Below are 17,136 nucleotides of genomic sequence, written 5' to 3' on the forward strand. Positions count from 1 at the left end.
GATTGATGCTTCTCATCTCTCTCCGTTCCTGTCTGTCTGTCCCTGTCTATCCCTCTCTCTGACTCACTCTCTGTCTCTTTAAAAAATAAATTTAAAAATTAAAAAAAAAATAGATAAAAAATCATGTTATGACCATTACAATTCTTTGTTCCTCTTTGTTTAGAGAGGCCATATAGTGTTTAAGATTCCAAACTCTAGGATTTGATTCTTAGTTCTATTACTTTATTAGCTGTCTGGTTTTGGATAGGTTTCTTAACCTTTCAGTGTCTTCATCTACAAAATGGGGATAAAAATAGTAACTATCTTAAAGAGTTATTTTGAAAATTAAGTGAATTAACCCATGTAAAAAGGAAAGAACAAGACTAACTTTTGTAATAAGTTAGGGTTATCTCTAATTGCTTTTTGCTTCTGAGATTCTGCTGTCTACCTATAGGAAGTGTACAAGATCTTCTGGCCCTGGCTGGGAAGCTCATTTGGTTCGAGTGTCATCTCAGTACTCCATGGTTGCAGCTTTTTAGTCCCTTTTCAGGGCACATACAAGAATCAACCAATGAGCCTGATCAGGCAGTGGCGCAGTGCATAGACTGTCAGACTGGGACACAGAAGACCCAGGTTCAAAACCTCAAGGTCGGCCTGACCTGTGGTGGCGCAGTGGGATAAAGCATCGACCTGGAACACTTTGAGGTCGCCGGTTCAAAACCTTGGGCTTGCCTGGTCAAGGCATAAGTATAAAAAATATAAAACAAAAAACAAAAAACAAACAAAAAAAGAAACACCTCAAGGTCGCTGTGTTGAGCACAAGGTTGCTGACTTGAGCCCAAAGGTCGCTGGCTTGAAGCCCAGGGTTGCTGGCTTGAGCAAGGGGCACTCGCTCTGCTGTAGCCTCGTGGTCAGAGCACATATGAGAAAACAATCAATGAACAACTAAGGAGCTGCAACAAAGAATTGATGCTTCTCATCTTTCTCCCTTCCTGTCCATCTGTCCCCCCCTCTTTCTCTGTCACAAAAAAAGAATCAACCAATGAATGCATAAATAAATGGAACAACAAACCAATGTCTCTCCCTCTCTTTCTTTCTCTCCCTTTCTTCCTCCCTCTCCTTCTCCCTTTCTTTCTCCCTCCCTCCCTCAACTTCTTCCTCTCTCCCTCCCTCCCTCAACCTCTTCCTCCCTTACTCCCTTCCTGTCTCTAAAATCCATCATTAGAGGCCCTGGCCGGTTGGCTCAGTGGTAGAGCGTCGGCCTGGCATGCGGAAGTCCCAGGTTCGATTCCCGGCCAGGGCACACAGGAGAGGTGCCCATCTGCTTCTCCACCCCTCCCCCTCTCCTTCCTCTCTGTCTCTCTCTTCCCCTTCCGCAGCCAAGGCTCCATTGGAGCAAAAGATGGCCTGGGCGCTGGGGATGGCTCCTTGGCCTCTGCCCCAGGCGCTAGAGTGGCTCTGGTGTGACAGAGCGACGACCTGAATGGGCAGAGCATCACCCCCTGGTGGACGTGCCGGGTGGATCCCTGTTGGGCACATGCGGAAGTCTATCTGATTGCCTCCCCATTTCCAGCTTCAGAAAAAAAAAATAAATAAAATAAAAAAATAAAATCCATCATTAGAAAAAAAACCAAAACGATCTTGTGGCATGTACTGACTTATGTATTTATTCTGAATTACTTCCTGTTACCACTTTTCTCATCTACTAGTTTTTTTTTTTTTTACTATGTTGTACCTTATGTTTTTCTATTAGCTATTACAAATAAATATTGGAGGGTGTGTGCGTATAAAGTTACTAAAAATATATTTGTATTAAGACTTGATGCCCATTAAAACCTACTAAAAATTGACTCTCTTATTTAGGGCATATGCCAAGTTAACACAGGCAAGTTACATGACCATTAATGAACACAAATGGTTATGTAAAGTAATAATAGCATCCAAGTTGCACCTGGAACCATACTGAACACATAGCAGGAACTTAATAAATATTTGGTGAATGAAAGAACGAAGTATAAAAGGAGACCCACCCACTACATTAAAAATGTTTGTATCATTTTGGGACATCTCTTACTATCCTACTATGCCTGATGTCCCCATTGCTTCCATTTTTCATTAAAAAAATCTATATGTGTTGAGGAACCTGAAGTTAAAAAGTGGGAGAATCTGTGAAAGGTAGGACATCTTAGGGGAACAGACCTCCTGGAGCCTGAAATTATTGTTTATCCAACAGCCTAAAGGTCTAAGAAGATCAAAGATTGTTGGCATCCAGGAGAGTCATTCAAGGCCTGAAGAAATGACATTTGTAAAAGTGTAGAATTGCACTTCTGAATGTTATTCTGTGAAACTCTGTTACTCATTGGTTTATTTTAGTTTTTGTAGAGGAAAAAATGTTTAGGGATTAGATAAATTTGGGGTATCGAATATGTTGTTACTAAATTCTCGACTTTTGGAGTTTCACAATATACATTGGTAGTTTAAAAGCTTTGAAAAGTACAGCAAGAAGAAAACATTTAATTTTCTTTAATCTGGCACTTTGTACACCTTTTAAAAAAATGTAAATTGGAAAACTTGTGGTAAAATACATACAACAAAATCTGCCATTTTAACCATCTTTAAGAGTCCAGTTCGGTGGCTTTAAGTATATTCACATTGTTGTGCAGTCATCACCTCCATCTATCTACAGAACTTTTCCGTCTTCCCAAATTACCCTTTAAAAAGTTTCATTTCTCTAAACCCCTGCCAACATTGAGTTTTAAACATCTTTTACTCTTTCCACAACTGATCAGAGAAAATAACTTGTTTTTATCTGTGTTCAGAATATCTTTGTATTAGAAATTAAATCTATCTTCAAATGATAATTTGCTGCCCTTAAAATGATTCAAAACATTTTTAGTTTTTGAAAAGTAGTGTTGGAATAAGTTGATAGTATCCCTAGGTGACAATTTTGAAGGGCACATTGAAGAGAAGCTCTTGTATCTGTATTAATAGCAAAAGGCAATCCTTTCTTTATAATTGCACTAACACATGATATGCCCCTCCTACACGTCTAATCTCTGCAACAGAATTGTGTAGTCCTTGGAAGTCAAGCAGCAAATTTTTTGAATTCCTGCCATGTGTCAGATTCTTTGTTGCCAGAAGGGATGTGGTGTTGTAGCCCCTGTCCTTGTGGGACTTACAGTCTGAATCCTCAAGTACTTGTCATAGGAGATGGAAAGCACTGTTTCCGAGGCAGTCTTGTGGGGAGCTCCCTATCAGAACTCGTACTGAATGCATATTTATTGAGTGAATCATATAGATTCCTCATTGTATAAAGTCATAATGTACTAATAGAGAAGGTATATGCTCACATTGGGGTGTTTTAAAGGCTCTGTTCTGCAAGAATAACGTTAAGGAGTTTTGTGTGCTGTTAAAAGAGTTTTGTAAGAGGTAATAGAGCAAATATATTTTCCTTGAAAGGATTCTGTTCAGGATTCTTTAGTATACTTTTGTTTCTTTGCCCTTTGTCACCTGACTTTTTAAGTGCCAGAACGCCGTGTAAATGTGTGGTTCCTCCCTGAAGCCCTCGTTTTGTGGGGGAGAACTAGTCCATATGAAGTTGAATGCACCTACTCCTATTTTGATGGCAGCTAGTTGCCTTCCTTTCATGGGAAAGATGCTTGTGTTGATTGCTTTGAGGAGGTTTGCAGCCCTGGCAGTCTGTGATCCTGTGATTCTGTTACAAAACACTCTCATTTATAAGTAATTCTGTGGTTGTGCACTTCTTTTTGTGGTTGTAGAAGAAGTTTTTATAAATGAAGTTTAAATGCTCTTTAATTCTGTAATTTTATTTTTATTAATACACTTAAAATGGGCTGACTTTAATATTTCTGAGACTGAATGCCTCAGAAACTTGACACTTGGAGGAATCCCATTGTAATCAGACATATATGAGGTTTCTATATTAGCGTATAACCTTTTTGACTCAGAGATGCCTTTCTCACCTTTGATTTCTCATTAGCCTTAGTGTAAGACAAGTTTTCAATATACTTAAAGGAAAAAAAACCCCTAAGATTAATGTTATTCACTTGGTTAGAGATGTTCTTCAGTTGAACTTTCTCTTAATCTCAGTATCTTTATTTTAATACCCACCAAGCGATATCAATAGAATGTTACCAGACAAAAAAATTTTTAACCTGAATTAGCTGTAACGACTTATTATGGTAACTAGATTTTCCCTGTGTTCCATTTCTAGAAGAAACAAATGACCAGGAGATCTGATGTTATAGGTCTTTGTAAAAATAGTTCCTAGGGCCCTGGCTGGTAACTCAGTGGCTAGAGCATTGGCCTGGTGTATGGATATCCTGTGTTTAGTTCCTGGTCAGGGCACACAGGAGAAGCAGGTGGTCTACCCCCCACTGCTTCTTTTTCCCTCCCTCTCCCCCAGCCAGTCGCTCAATTGCTTCAAGCATGGCCCAGTTGCTGAAGATAGCTTTGTTGGAGCGTATCAGCCTCAGGTGCTAAAAATAGCTTGACATTCGAGCATTGGCTCAAGATGGATTTGCTGGGTAGATCCCAGTTGGGGTTTCTGCAGGAGTCTGCCTCACTATCTCCCCTGCTCTCACCTAAAAAAATAAAAAATAATTTAAAAAATAAATTCTCAGACTGTTTGAAGAACAAATTCTGTCCAGCTTTCACTTTGTTGTACTTCACCATGATTTTTAGAGGAGGAGGAAGGTGACTCAGATGGCCTGCGGAATCTTTTGTCACAAAGGAAGCATATTCTGTATTTTCTCATGTATAAGACACACCTTAATTTTGGGGCCCGAAACTTGAAAAAAAATGTATTACATAAAGTTATTGAACTCAAGTTTTATTAATAAAATTCATACAACTCCTCATCATTGTCAAAGCATTCATCCATTAGCTTGTCCTCATCTGTGTCTGATGACGAATCACTGTCTTCAACAGTGAGCGCAAAAACAAGCGCAAAGAAGTGGGAAATGCAAGTAAAAAAATCTACAACCATTGTATAAGATGCAGTTAGTTTTTAGACCCCAAATTTTTCGGGAAAAGGTGTTTCTTATACAAGGGAAAATATGGTACTTATTTTACCCTCTGTGAACTTACTAAAAAAGGACAAATTGTTGATATATATATTTTAGGATTACTTTAAACAAAAATTGAAAGCTCAAATTGGTAATGATATATTTACCAGTGACATCATTATTAATAACAGCTAATATTTAATTATGTGCCAGGTAGTCTTCTAAGCACTTTTCTACATTATCTCCTGTATGAGACTCTGTTTTGAAGAAAGAAAACAAGCTCAAAGAGGTGAACCTTATTTTGATCACATAGGTAACAAGTGATAGGGTCAGGATTTGATCCCAGTTTTGCCGGTATTTTCTTTGGTGAGTATTCCCATTTAACTGAGGAGGAACCCTGTTCCCAGAATAAACAGCACGGCATTTTCAACAGGATTCAGGAAGCAGTTCTTATAATTAGGTTTCTAAAATAAGAGATTAATCTGGTAACAGACAAGTTTGATTAATAAGTTTTATTTTAAAAGTACAATACTATCTTAAAGTAGAAGAAAGGAAAATATATTTATTGAGCAAAATTACTTTGCTGGTACATTTTGGTAAAATTCCTAGTAACTCAGAAAGCATTGTCTGTGCCCTTTGAGATACTTCCCCACCATCTGACGGATGAGCGGAATGCAGACTGAAGAAATTGCAGTTTCATACTTCAGCACATCATTTGACGAAAAGGCAGCTTGTTCCTCTGTCACTTTATAAAGTAATGAGAAGACTGCATGCAGTAAAGGGGAAAGAAAGGAAAATTTGTGGTTTTAAAGCAGTTACATGCTTTGAGTGGACTAAGGAGTTACTATTATTTGTTTTGCAAGAGAGTAAGCCATTTTACTTGACACTGTGGAGATCTCATTGACTAGAGGAGCCTTAGCCCCTGGTGCTTATAAGGATTTCCTTTCAACTTAGACTTAATCCTTTTAGTCTCCTAGGTACAAGGATACATGTTAATTTTCAAGATAGCATTTTACCACATTGAATTTGTTTGAAAAATGATTTAGTCATTTTCTGCCTTGTTCTTAAATATTGCTGTGTACATCATGTTTCTAGGTAGGTGAGCCCGTGAAACAATATGAAGAGGAGAAAATAGCCTTTTAAGGAAATTGGCCCACAGAAAGGATGGCCTTCTTGGACAATCCAACTATCATTCTAGCTCATATTCGTCAGTCTCATGTGACCAGTGATGACACAGGAATGTGTGAGATGGTTCTCATTGATCATGATGTTGACCTAGAGAAGATTCATCCTCCTTCAATGCCTGGAGACAGTGGGTCAGAAATTCAGGGAAGCAATGGTGAGACTCAGGGCTATGTATATGCCCAGTCAGTCGATATTACCTCAAGTTGGGACTTTGGTATTAGAAGACGCTCAAATACAGGTAAACATTGCCTTTTAGTCATGTCTTCAGAGCTTTAAATCAGTAAACGATCTTATAGAATAATACATAATGTTGGACTAGGATTGCTGGGAAAGTCTCTGTGTATTAACAACCAACATGCATGTATTAACAGCCAGAGTGAATCTAAGCATTATGTCCATCTCCACAACTGAATTGAGAGAGCCTCTGGAATTAGAAATAGAAGAATAGAAACTTAGAAGAAGAATAGTGAAAAAATTGGCTCTAAGAAGGACATTGGGTGCTATTGTTTCTAAAGTCTGTAGAAAGGGACATGGACTTACTTCATCTTCAACAGAGCAACATTAGTCCTAGCTGGTAGACGCCCTGGAGGCGGAGTTCAGGTTGACATAATACAGAACCTTTTATGCAGGCAGCTGACCAGCCATGGAGGGCTGTGGCCTGAAACAGTTCTTGCCCCTGAAGGAATTGTGAGGGCTGGGGCATTAGAGGGAGCCAGGTGAATATTTATTAGGATTATTTTTAATAGGAAATTCCTACAGTGGGTGTGAGATTAGAAAAGGTGCTCCTGTTTTCAATACATTACCTTTATTAAGTTCATCTCTATACTCTGATCTTTGTGGCTCGTAAACACTCAACTTTGGTGTGTGTTGTGGATATTAATAATAATAGTTATTAACTTTTAAAAGCTTATCATTGTCCATTTTCCAGCTTACATTTTTTGGAAGTGTTTCAAGGGCAATGTGATGAAACAAGGCCTTTACTTAGATAAGTTATTTAGAATGTATAATGTAGTTCTACAGTGACAGGGTATTCTAAGAGACCGGTTTTTGGAGGAGAGCATGTGGAATCAGAAAACATAATCTAATCAGTAGCAGTGACCTGCTGCTTCCCAGTAAAAGTAGTGGCAGGAGATGTAGTAGAACATTGAAAATATTTCCATGTTTATTTTTATGTTCCAAATGTAAAATGTCCATGAAGGAGGCTGTAGGTAGGGCAGGGTACAATTCACAGGAAAAGGCACGTTAAGGTTTTAGCTTGGAATTCAACATTCTGTGACGTCCACAAAGAATAATTTGTTCTCATGATGAAAATAATTAATAGCATTTTCTAGTATCTAAAGAAACTTTTATCAAAATAGGATTTGAGTGAAGGTTTGAATATAATTTAGAACCATTGATTCTCAGCTCTGTAGTTGAATCTGGCTTCCTTATAGGTTATTGAGATGGTATCTTATATGACAGGTTGAATGGATTTCAGGAGGAGAGTGCTGCTCAGTTAGTTGAGAGCTTCCTGATTATATTACTTTGGCTGTACCCTTCACATTTATTAATTGCAACTGAACAAAGTGGGATTTGGTTAGATATAGTGACATTGTCAGGATGCTTTTGCCAGCCTGGTTTAAATTTCTGGCAAAATTAGTTTGTGTTAAACCCTACCACATTGCTAAGGCAGGAGGAGTGTATGATTTCCTACCTTGAAAGATAAATTTACTTATTTTATTGATTTTTTTTGTTAACATTGTGCCAGGATAGTCATGCAAGAGGAAACTAATTTCAAGAGATGGCATTCATTGTGACTTTCTTTCTTTCTTTCTTTTTTTGTGACTTTCTTTTTTATTGTGGTCTCCGTATGCAGCAGTTGTTAATGTCTGCTGGACAATATTTATTTAAAAGATCAGTTCCAACTGATTCTTGAAGATTGGTCAGCCTGTGGTAATATAATCACTAATGCATAATTTTAGGTGATGCTTTGTTATTGTTGGAATTTTTAAGCTAGCACTTAGATGCTGATAATTAATTAAGATTATAAGGTGTCTTGCGATTAAGGATTTACTTTTTAATCCTTTCAGCATATCTTAAAATTTTGTATAAGAAAAATTGTTCTTTTTAAGATTTGACTAATGTTACAAAGATACAAATCATTTATTTTACTACCTATAAACTGTTTCAGCCCACTGAAGAAAAGCTATGCTAATTTATATAGCTTTGACATTTTATAATTTTCATGATTTTTAGATAAAGGATTTTATATTTAAAACTTTAATAGTCTAGTCTAAGTTCATTTATCTTTAATTTTTGAAACGGGTAGAGTAATTCATAACAGTAATTTTATTCCTGTAATGTAATATTCACTTCAGTTCATTTGTGCATTAAAATTCCTTTAAGACCGTTATTAATGATTTATATAATGAAATGTCATATTAATCACAGAAGTTTTCACATTTTATTATTCTCTTCCATGTTAATACTATCTTTATGATCTCTATTAATGTTTTATATCCTCTAATTTCAATTATAAATCAAGAATATTTTCATGTTTTTGTTGGTATTTGCTTTTCAGGGGTGCCACCTTTAAAATTTTATGACTTTCCCCTTCATTTGCAATATAAAACATCTTTATTCATATAAAGGTAGTTAATTATATCTTTGTTTATAGTGAACTTTCATTGACAAACTTATAGTTATAATATTTCTTTTTAAGCTCAAAGATTAGAACGACTCCGAAAAGAGAGACAAAACCAGATCAAATGCAAAAATATTCAGTGGAAAGAAAGAAATTCTAAGCAATCAGGTAAATGGAAATAATTTTAATTGTTAATTTGAGATTTATATATTTAGTGTATACTAAATATTTAGTGCATACATCTAAGCTTTTACTTTTAAGTCGTTCTTTTAAATCGTCAGGGCAGATGACTCTTGTGTTTTGAGCTTTGAACTGTTTCACTTGGGCGCCTTGGTCCTGACACTGAGTGTTCTGTAGGTCCTGCCTCTTTGGCCACTCTTTGTTCTGGGTCACAGGTATTGATGTGTGCAAGGCAGGCACAGTGTGTACAAACTGCTGTGCTGGTACCTTGGTCTTAGCGCGAAGGAGTACCTATGATTTGGATGGGCCTCTGGGTTACAGATTCCTCCTGGCAGTTCTAACCTAGACTTTATCTTGCCTTATTAGTGGCCCCATTAACAATCCTGTTTTGCACCTATGCTAATTCTTTTTCTTTAGCTTAAAACCCATTATTTTACTGGTATTATTAGCATTTTCAGTATATGTTCTTATGATACGTACATTAAGAAGCTGGTCATATTATGTATTTTCAAAGCTTCAGTTTCAAGAAGAAGACTTAAAAGAAATCAAAATAAAGTGCTTTTAAAATATTTTCCAGGCCCTGGCCGGTTGGCTCAGCGGTAGAGCGTCGGCCTGGCGTGCGGGGGACCTGGGTTCAATTCCCGGCCAAGACACACAGGAGAAGCGCCCATTTGCTTCTCCACCCCCCACCCCTTCCTCTCTGTCTCTCTCTTCCCCTCCCGCAGCCAAGGCTCCATTGGAGCAAAGATGGCCCGGGCGCTGGGGATGGCTCCTTGGCCTCTGCCCCAGGCGCTAGAGTGGCTCTGGTCACGTCAGAGCGATGCCCCGGAGGGGCAGAGCATTGCCCCCTGGTGGGCGTGCCGGGTGGATCCCTGTCGGGCGCATGCGGGAGTCTGACTGTCTCTCCCCGTTTCCAGCTTTAGAAAAATACAAAAAAAAAAAAAAAAATTTCCAATGACATCCTGGCCAGATAGCTCATTTGGTTAGAGCTTTGTCTTGAAGTGTAGAGGTTGCAGGTTTGATCCCCGGTCAGGGCACATACAGGAACAGATACGTGTTCTCTCTCTCTCTCTCTCTCTCTCTCTCTCTCCCCCCCAAAATCAATTAAAAAAAACATTTTCCAATGTTTATATCATATTTCCTAGACTTTCTCTTTTTTATCCTTTCAAAGAAATGTCTGCAGTCTGTCTTCTGTATTTTCCCAGCACCTCCCAGTGCCACCCTGACATTTATTAGATGTCCAATAAACTTTCGGTGACTGACTCCATTGCTACATACTATTATAAAGCTAACAATATTAATGATGATTACATTAACATCGGCACCTATCTGTTGCTGTTCTAAGCACTTTGTATGCATTACCTCCAATGCACCAGTCTTAAAAATGTAGGTATCATTGATTAGATGAGACAGATGAGGCAGAGGCTCAGAGAGATTATTCTTGCTAAAGTTACAAGACTAGGAAGTGGTAGTGCATATAGAGCCATGTTTTGTATCTCACACTTGCTTCTAAAGGCCAATCTTTTTCTGCTAAACGACACTGTAGAAAGTAGTTATTGCTTTCTCCTACTATGATTGTAAACCTGAGTGTGCTCAATGGGTCTGATTTTCTTATATTATAGTTGCTTCTAAATGATGACTGTGTAGAACCAGAAATTCTACTCTTTTCTTAACATCTCATTTCTATGACTTCTTATGTATTCTTCTTGACATGTTAAAAATTGTTGTTGAACCAGTTAATACTTTTCTCTATTGTATTTAGTATAAACTGAAGAACCTTTATATGATTTATATTGTTCACTTTTATATATTTTATTGCTTTTTTTCTATTAATCTTTTCTTAAGGAATAGAGTCAGCTTATCTAAGCCATCTCTCCAGCTGCCCTTTGTTTTACCTTCACTTCCTTATTTTAAAAAATTATGAGTAGCCTGACCAGGCGGTGGCGCAGTGGATAGAGCGTCGGACTGGGATGCCAAGGACCCAGGTTCGAGACCCCGAGGTCGCCAGCTTGAGTGTGGGCTCATCTGATTTGAGCAAAGAGAGCTCACCAGCGTGGACCCAAGGTCACTGGTTCGAACAAGGGGTTACTCGATCTGCTGAAGGCCCGCGGTCAAGGCACATGTGAGAAAGCAATCAATGAACAACTAAGGTGTTGCAATGCGCAACGAAAAACTAATGATTGATGCTTCTCATCTCTCTGTTCCTGTCTGTCTGTCCCTGTCTATCCCTCTCTGACTCTCTCTCTGTCTCTGTAAAAAAATAAATAAATAAATAAAATAAAAAAAATTATGAGTAAATAATAGGATGAATAGAGCACCTCAAATATAACTGCATTAATCTTTTCACAATGTGAGATATAAATTATTTCATTTAAATTTTGATACAATTTATAAACTAATAATTAGATACATCTAATAGAAGGAATGTAGGAAGTGAAAGCACTCACTCCTTAAAGTCTAATCCACTTTAACTTCTGTTTTGTGTTTCACAGAATATTCTGGAGAAATAAATAGTTCTCTTTTTGCTTTCATTTTTTACCCTGTCCATTATATCATATATGCATACTTCTCTCTCCCCCAATTTTCTTTCCTCTAATTTTAGTCTCTCACATTTTTAGTAATTGACTCCATGATTTTATTTCTGGAAAAGCTCCTTTATATGCCTGTTCATGCTTTGAAATACTGACCTTGATTCTGGCCAGACCAACAGCCTGCTGGTGGTTGGTTATTCCTAACATTAAGCTTGAACCTCATCAATGCACAAAGGAATGTCTTTGAATTCTCTGTTAAGCTGGGTTCCCACAGCTTGGCATTCTAGGTATCCTGTAAAGTGGAGCCAGCAGTCCACTAAATACAGTATCTACCTGGCAGATTGAGCAGCCATTTGTGTTTTCATATTGCTCTCAAACATTTACTCTCTTCTGGCAGGAAATGTCACGGTCAAATCCTTTTGATCTTAATTGAGAAGTTTGGTTAGTTATCATTTATTTCTTCATTCTTATCTTGCTACTTATGTTTTGTTAAAATCCTTTCACTTGTTTTTCTTATCTTTGTTTTATTTCATTTCCCACTAGAAGAAATATCATTATGAATATGATGACCTCCACAGGAACATTCTTCCACAATTACTGTCTAAATGCAGTCTATCTTTTAAGACAGCATAATTGCAGCCTTTTAATAGAGGAGTTGGAAGGGATCTTAGAAACCATCTGGCCCATACCCTGAAGTTCTTCATGAACTTACTGATCCATATGCTCTGAGACCTCATGATAAATGAAATACCTTAGAGTGAGATGCTTTCAGTACTTGGCATAACCAAAACTGCGTGAGTAAATGGAAGGTGGTCATTGGGCACGGCCTTGTTAGGAATAGTGTCAAATCAAGGTCCCAGTATTTTTAGTTTTATTGTTTTTAAATGGTTTTGATATATTTACAAATTTAGCTATTACTCTTATTCACTGGGTCATTTAACAAGTATTTCTTCCATAACTTTTGTGTGCACACTAATTGTATGCTAGGTGCTTGGGGAGGATATGTCATACCTGTCCTCAAGAAGTTTGAAGTCTAATTGGAAGACAAGGCTATTTACACATGAAGTTAGATAGCAATTCAAAGCAATAATGTAGTTTATATCAATTATTTATGAATATTCCTGAAGTTTTCTTTATGTAACTTTTGTTACTGGTTCTTAAGATAGCAGTTCCCAGATGGAGTGGCTGTAGGAAAATCAGAAATGCATCTAAAAGTATGTGATAATGACATTCCATATACATTTCTAGGCCCTACCCATAGAATTCCTGTTTGAGTAGCTAGAGATTGGAGTCCATAAATCTCTATTCTTCAGAAGCTCTCTGAGCAATTCTGATGAGTAGCTAGTTCTGGGGATTACTGGTTTATAACATGCCAGCCACCAAGTTTGCTTCATCTTCATGCAAGTCAAACAAATTAGCTGTTAATATTTCTATATTATAGGTGAGAAAACTGTAGCCTAGAGGCTAAGTAACTTTTCTGAACCACAAGTAGTAAATGGCAAAGCCAGAATTATTCTCCCAGGCAAGGGAGAAGACAGCCAGAGATGCTAGTCTTTCCACTCTGTTTTATTCTCCCACACTGTGGCCAGAAAGGGGTTGCTCCTGCAATGTTGGCTACTGAGGAGTCTTCAGTATGCCTTGTTCCTTTTCTTATCTGTATGTTCAGCTATGGACAGGGTCCAGGAAAGTTGCCAAAGCCTCTTTATTAAAAAAAATATATATATAGATAATCTGGAAACAGTATAGAAATGAAAAGCTACCAATAATCTCACGTTCTGAGAAACTGCTATTGTTAACATTTTAATGGATTTATTAAGAGTCTATATATGTGAGTATATATTTTTAAAATATCCTAATTATACCTCTAATAATATTTTTATATTTTTTGTAGATGCAGGTATTACACAAATGCAATGTTTTGTGTTGTCTCTGTATTGTTCCTGCACTTTTACAGTTCTTTTTTTTTTTTTTTTGGTATTTTCTGAAGCTGGAAACGGGGAGAGACAGTCAGACAGACTCCCACATGCGCCCGACCGGGATCCACCCAGCACGCCCACCAGGGAGCGATGCTCTGTCCACCAGGGGGCGATGCTCTGCCCCTCCGGGGCGTTGCTCTGTTGCGACCAGAGCCACTCTAGCGCCTGGGGCAGAGGCCAAGGAGCCATCCCCAGCGCCCGGGCCATCTTTGCTCCAATGGAGCCTCGGCTGTGGGAGGGGAAGAGAGAGACAGAGAGGAAGGAGAGGGGAGGGGTGGAGAAGCAGATGGGCGTTCCTCCTGTGTGCCCTGGCCGGGAATTGAACCCGGGACTTCTGCACGCCAGGCCGACGCTCTACCACTGAGCCAACCGGCCAGGGCCTACAGTTCTTATATTAAGGTTATTTCTAGATGTTTTGTATTTTATGTTACCCTTGTAAATAATATTATCATCCCCATAATTGTCTTATTGCTATTATAAAGAAATCTATTGTTTTTTATAAATTTTTATTTTTGGAAAAAGTAGAAGGGAGAGAGACAGACAGAAACATTGATATGTTCCTCTATGTGCCCTGACTAGGAATGACCCAACTTTTGCATATCAGGATGAGGCTCTAACCACCTGAGCTATCTGGCCAGGGCAAGAAATCTATTGTTTTTATAATATCTGTTTTGTATCCAGCCACTCACCAAACCCTTATTAGTTCTAATACTCATGCTTCTCTTTCTGGATGATATATAGTATGTACTTTCTTATAAATCTGGTAATTAAATATTTAGGCTATTGTTTTTTCAGTTTTGAGATTGTTGGAGACTTCTTTTTATATTGGTTAGCATTATTCAGTTGCAAATAAAAGAAGCAAGTGGAGTTGAAATTAAAAGAGCAACTTAGGGCCCTGGCCGTTTGGCTCAGTGGTAGAGCGTTGGCCTGGTGTGCGGGAGTTGCGGGTTCGATTCCCGGCCAGGGCACACAGGAGAAGCGCCCATCTGCTTCTCCACCGCTCCCCCTCTCGTTCCTCTCTGTCTCTCTCTTCCCCTCCTGCAGCCGAGGCTCCATTGGAGCAAAGTTTGCCTGGGCGCTGAGGATGGCTCTGTGGCCTCTGCCTCAGGCGCTAGAATGGCTCTGATTGCGGCAGAGCAACGCCCCAAGATGGGCAGAGCATTGCTCCCTGGTGGGCGTGCTGGGTGGATCCCGGTCGGGCGCATGCGGGAGTCTGTCTGACTGCCTCCCCATTTCCAACTTCAGAAAAATACAAAACAACAACAACAACAAAAAAGAGCAACTTAGCAAGTGTAGCTAGCTGTACTTTGTGAATGGCTTGAAATTAGGAGGAACAGCTCTCATGACCTCCTTGATTTTGTCTCTGCTTCTTTGTGCCCATCTGCTCTCTCCTTGCTCCTGCAGATCTACTCCCTATCCCACAACTACTTTTTCTGTTTCTCTGGTCCACAGTTATTCATTCAACAAGTATTTATTAAACTTCTACAATATGCAAGGATACCTAGGTACTGCTGTAGGCCTAGAGGATATAGCAGTGAGCAAGACAAAGTCCCAGCCTTGGCCAGTTGGCTCAGCGGTAGAGCGTCAGCCTGGTGTGTGGATGTCCCGGGTTAGATTCCCGGTCAGGGCACACAGGAGAAGCACACATCTGCTTCTCCACCCTTCCCCTTCTCCTTTCTCTCTCTTTCTTCTGTTCCTGCAGCCAAGGCTCCATTGGTGCAAAGTTGGCCTGGGCACTGAGGATGGCTCCATGGCCTCTACCTCAGGCGCTACAATGGCTCTGGTTGCAACAGAGCAACGCCCCAGTAGGGCAGAGCATCGCCCCCTGGTGGGCATGCCAGGTGGATCCTGGTTGGGCGCATGTGGGAGTCTGTTTCTCTGCCTCCCTGCTTCTCACTTCAGAAAAATACAAAAAAAAAAAAAAAAAAAAGACTAAGTTTCTGCCTTCAAGGAGCTTGTGGGGGAAATAAGACAGTAAACAAATATAGCATGTCAGAATGGGATAAGGAGCACAGAGAAAAATATAGCCAGATGAGGCCCATAAAGAATATGAGGCCAGGATTTTGCTATTTTATATGGAGTGATCAGGAAAGGACTCATTGGGAAGTGGTGGTTGAGCAGAGACATCTGAAGGAAGTGAAGGAGTGAGCCAGGCAGATAGAGGGAGATGAGTGTTCTAAAGCAAGGGAACAGCAAATGAAAAGGTTCTATGACAGAAATATGCCTGATATATTCCAGGGACAGCAAGGAAGGATGCAGTAAGGGGAAGAGTGAGATCAGAGGAGTAAGTAGTGAGAGACTTGATCATGGAAGATCTTGTAAGGAATTTAATTTTTACTTTGGGTGAGGTGATAAAATCAGAGTAGTGAGGTGATATGTGACTTTTTAATTTCTAGCTTAATTTCCTTTAATACAATTTTTTATTATATAAAATTTCATACATATACAAAAGTAGGAAGAATGGCATAATGAACTCCCACTCAATCATCACCCAGCTTCAGCAGTTATTAACATATGACTGGTCTTGTGTCATTGATATCTTCACCTCCTGTCCCCACCCCTCCCAGATTACTTTTGTTTGTTTGTTTGTTTTTTACAGAGAGAGAGAGAGAAAGAGAGACAGACAGGGACAGACAGACAGGAACAGAGAGAGATGAGAAGCATCAATCATCAGTTTTTCATTGCAACACCTTAGTTATTCATTGATTGCTTTCTCATATGTGCCTTGACTGTGGGGCTGCAGCAGACCGAGTAACCCCTTGCTCGAGCCAGTGACCTTGGGTCATAGCTGGTGAGCTTTGCTCAAACCAGATGAGCCCGCACTCAAGCTGGCGACCTCGGGGTTTCAAACCTGGGTCCTCCTCATCTTAGTCCGATGCCCTATCCACTGTGCCACCGCCTGGTCAGGCCCAAATTACTTTATTTATTTTTTGTATTTTTCTGAAGCTAGAAACAGGGAGGCAGTCAGACAGACTCCCGCATGCACCCAACCAGGATCCACCCGGCATACCCACCAGGGGGCGATGCTCTGCCCATCTGGGGCATTGCTCTGTTGCAACCAGAGCCATTCTAGCGCCTGAGGCGCAGAGGCCACAGAGCCATCCTCAGCGCCCGGGCCAACTTTACTCCAATGGAGCCTTGGCTGCGGGAGGGGAAGAGAGAGACAGAGAGGAAGGAGAGGGGAAGAGGTGGAGAAGCAGATGGGCGCTTCTCCTGTGTGCCCTGGCCAGGAATCGAAACTGGGACTCCTGCACGCAGGCCGACGCTCCACCACTGAGCCAACCGGCCAGGGCCCCAAATTACTTTTTAAGCAAATCCTAGCTAGTATATAATTTCATACTTAAATGTGTGTGTGTGTGTGTGTGTGTGTGTGTGTTTAACACATAAGAAAACAGTGCTACCACCATTCTCCAAATAATTAGCAGTAATTCTCAAATATTATCATACATTTCCATAATTGTGTCCAGTGCTTTTTTTTCTTTTTTTCCCCAGTTCATTTGTTCAGGTCTAGATTTAAGTTCCATGCATTACTTCTGGTTAACATGCCTCATTTCCTTTTTAATGTATAGATTATCCTTCACTTTTTTTTCCTTGTAATTTATTAGTTGAAGAAACTGGGTCATTTCTCCTGTAGA

At 39.5% G+C, this 17,136-nt stretch overlaps 1 protein-coding gene across 4 annotated transcripts in view; it reads left to right on the forward strand.

Annotated features, from left to right (window-relative positions):
* Positions 1-17,136, forward strand: part of MAPKAP1 (MAPK associated protein 1) — a 253,138-nt gene that overhangs the window by 24,646 nt on the left and 211,356 nt on the right. For 2 of the 4 annotated variants that reach the window (XM_066256207.1, XM_066256208.1), the window contains exons 4-5: positions 6,102-6,429; positions 8,893-8,982. The exons of the other annotated variants lie outside the window; for them this stretch is intronic. In XM_066256207.1, the coding sequence (XP_066112304.1) occupies positions 6,171-6,429; positions 8,893-8,982 (349 nt within the window). In that variant the 5' untranslated portion in view covers positions 6,102-6,170. The remainder of the gene's footprint in view (positions 1-6,101; positions 6,430-8,892; positions 8,983-17,136) is intronic. 4 annotated transcript variants of the gene reach the window in all.

The sequence above is a fragment of the Saccopteryx bilineata genome, chromosome 2, assembly GCF_036850765.1.
Source record: "Saccopteryx bilineata isolate mSacBil1 chromosome 2, mSacBil1_pri_phased_curated, whole genome shotgun sequence".
Classification (NCBI taxonomy): domain Eukaryota; kingdom Metazoa; phylum Chordata; class Mammalia; order Chiroptera; family Emballonuridae; genus Saccopteryx; species Saccopteryx bilineata.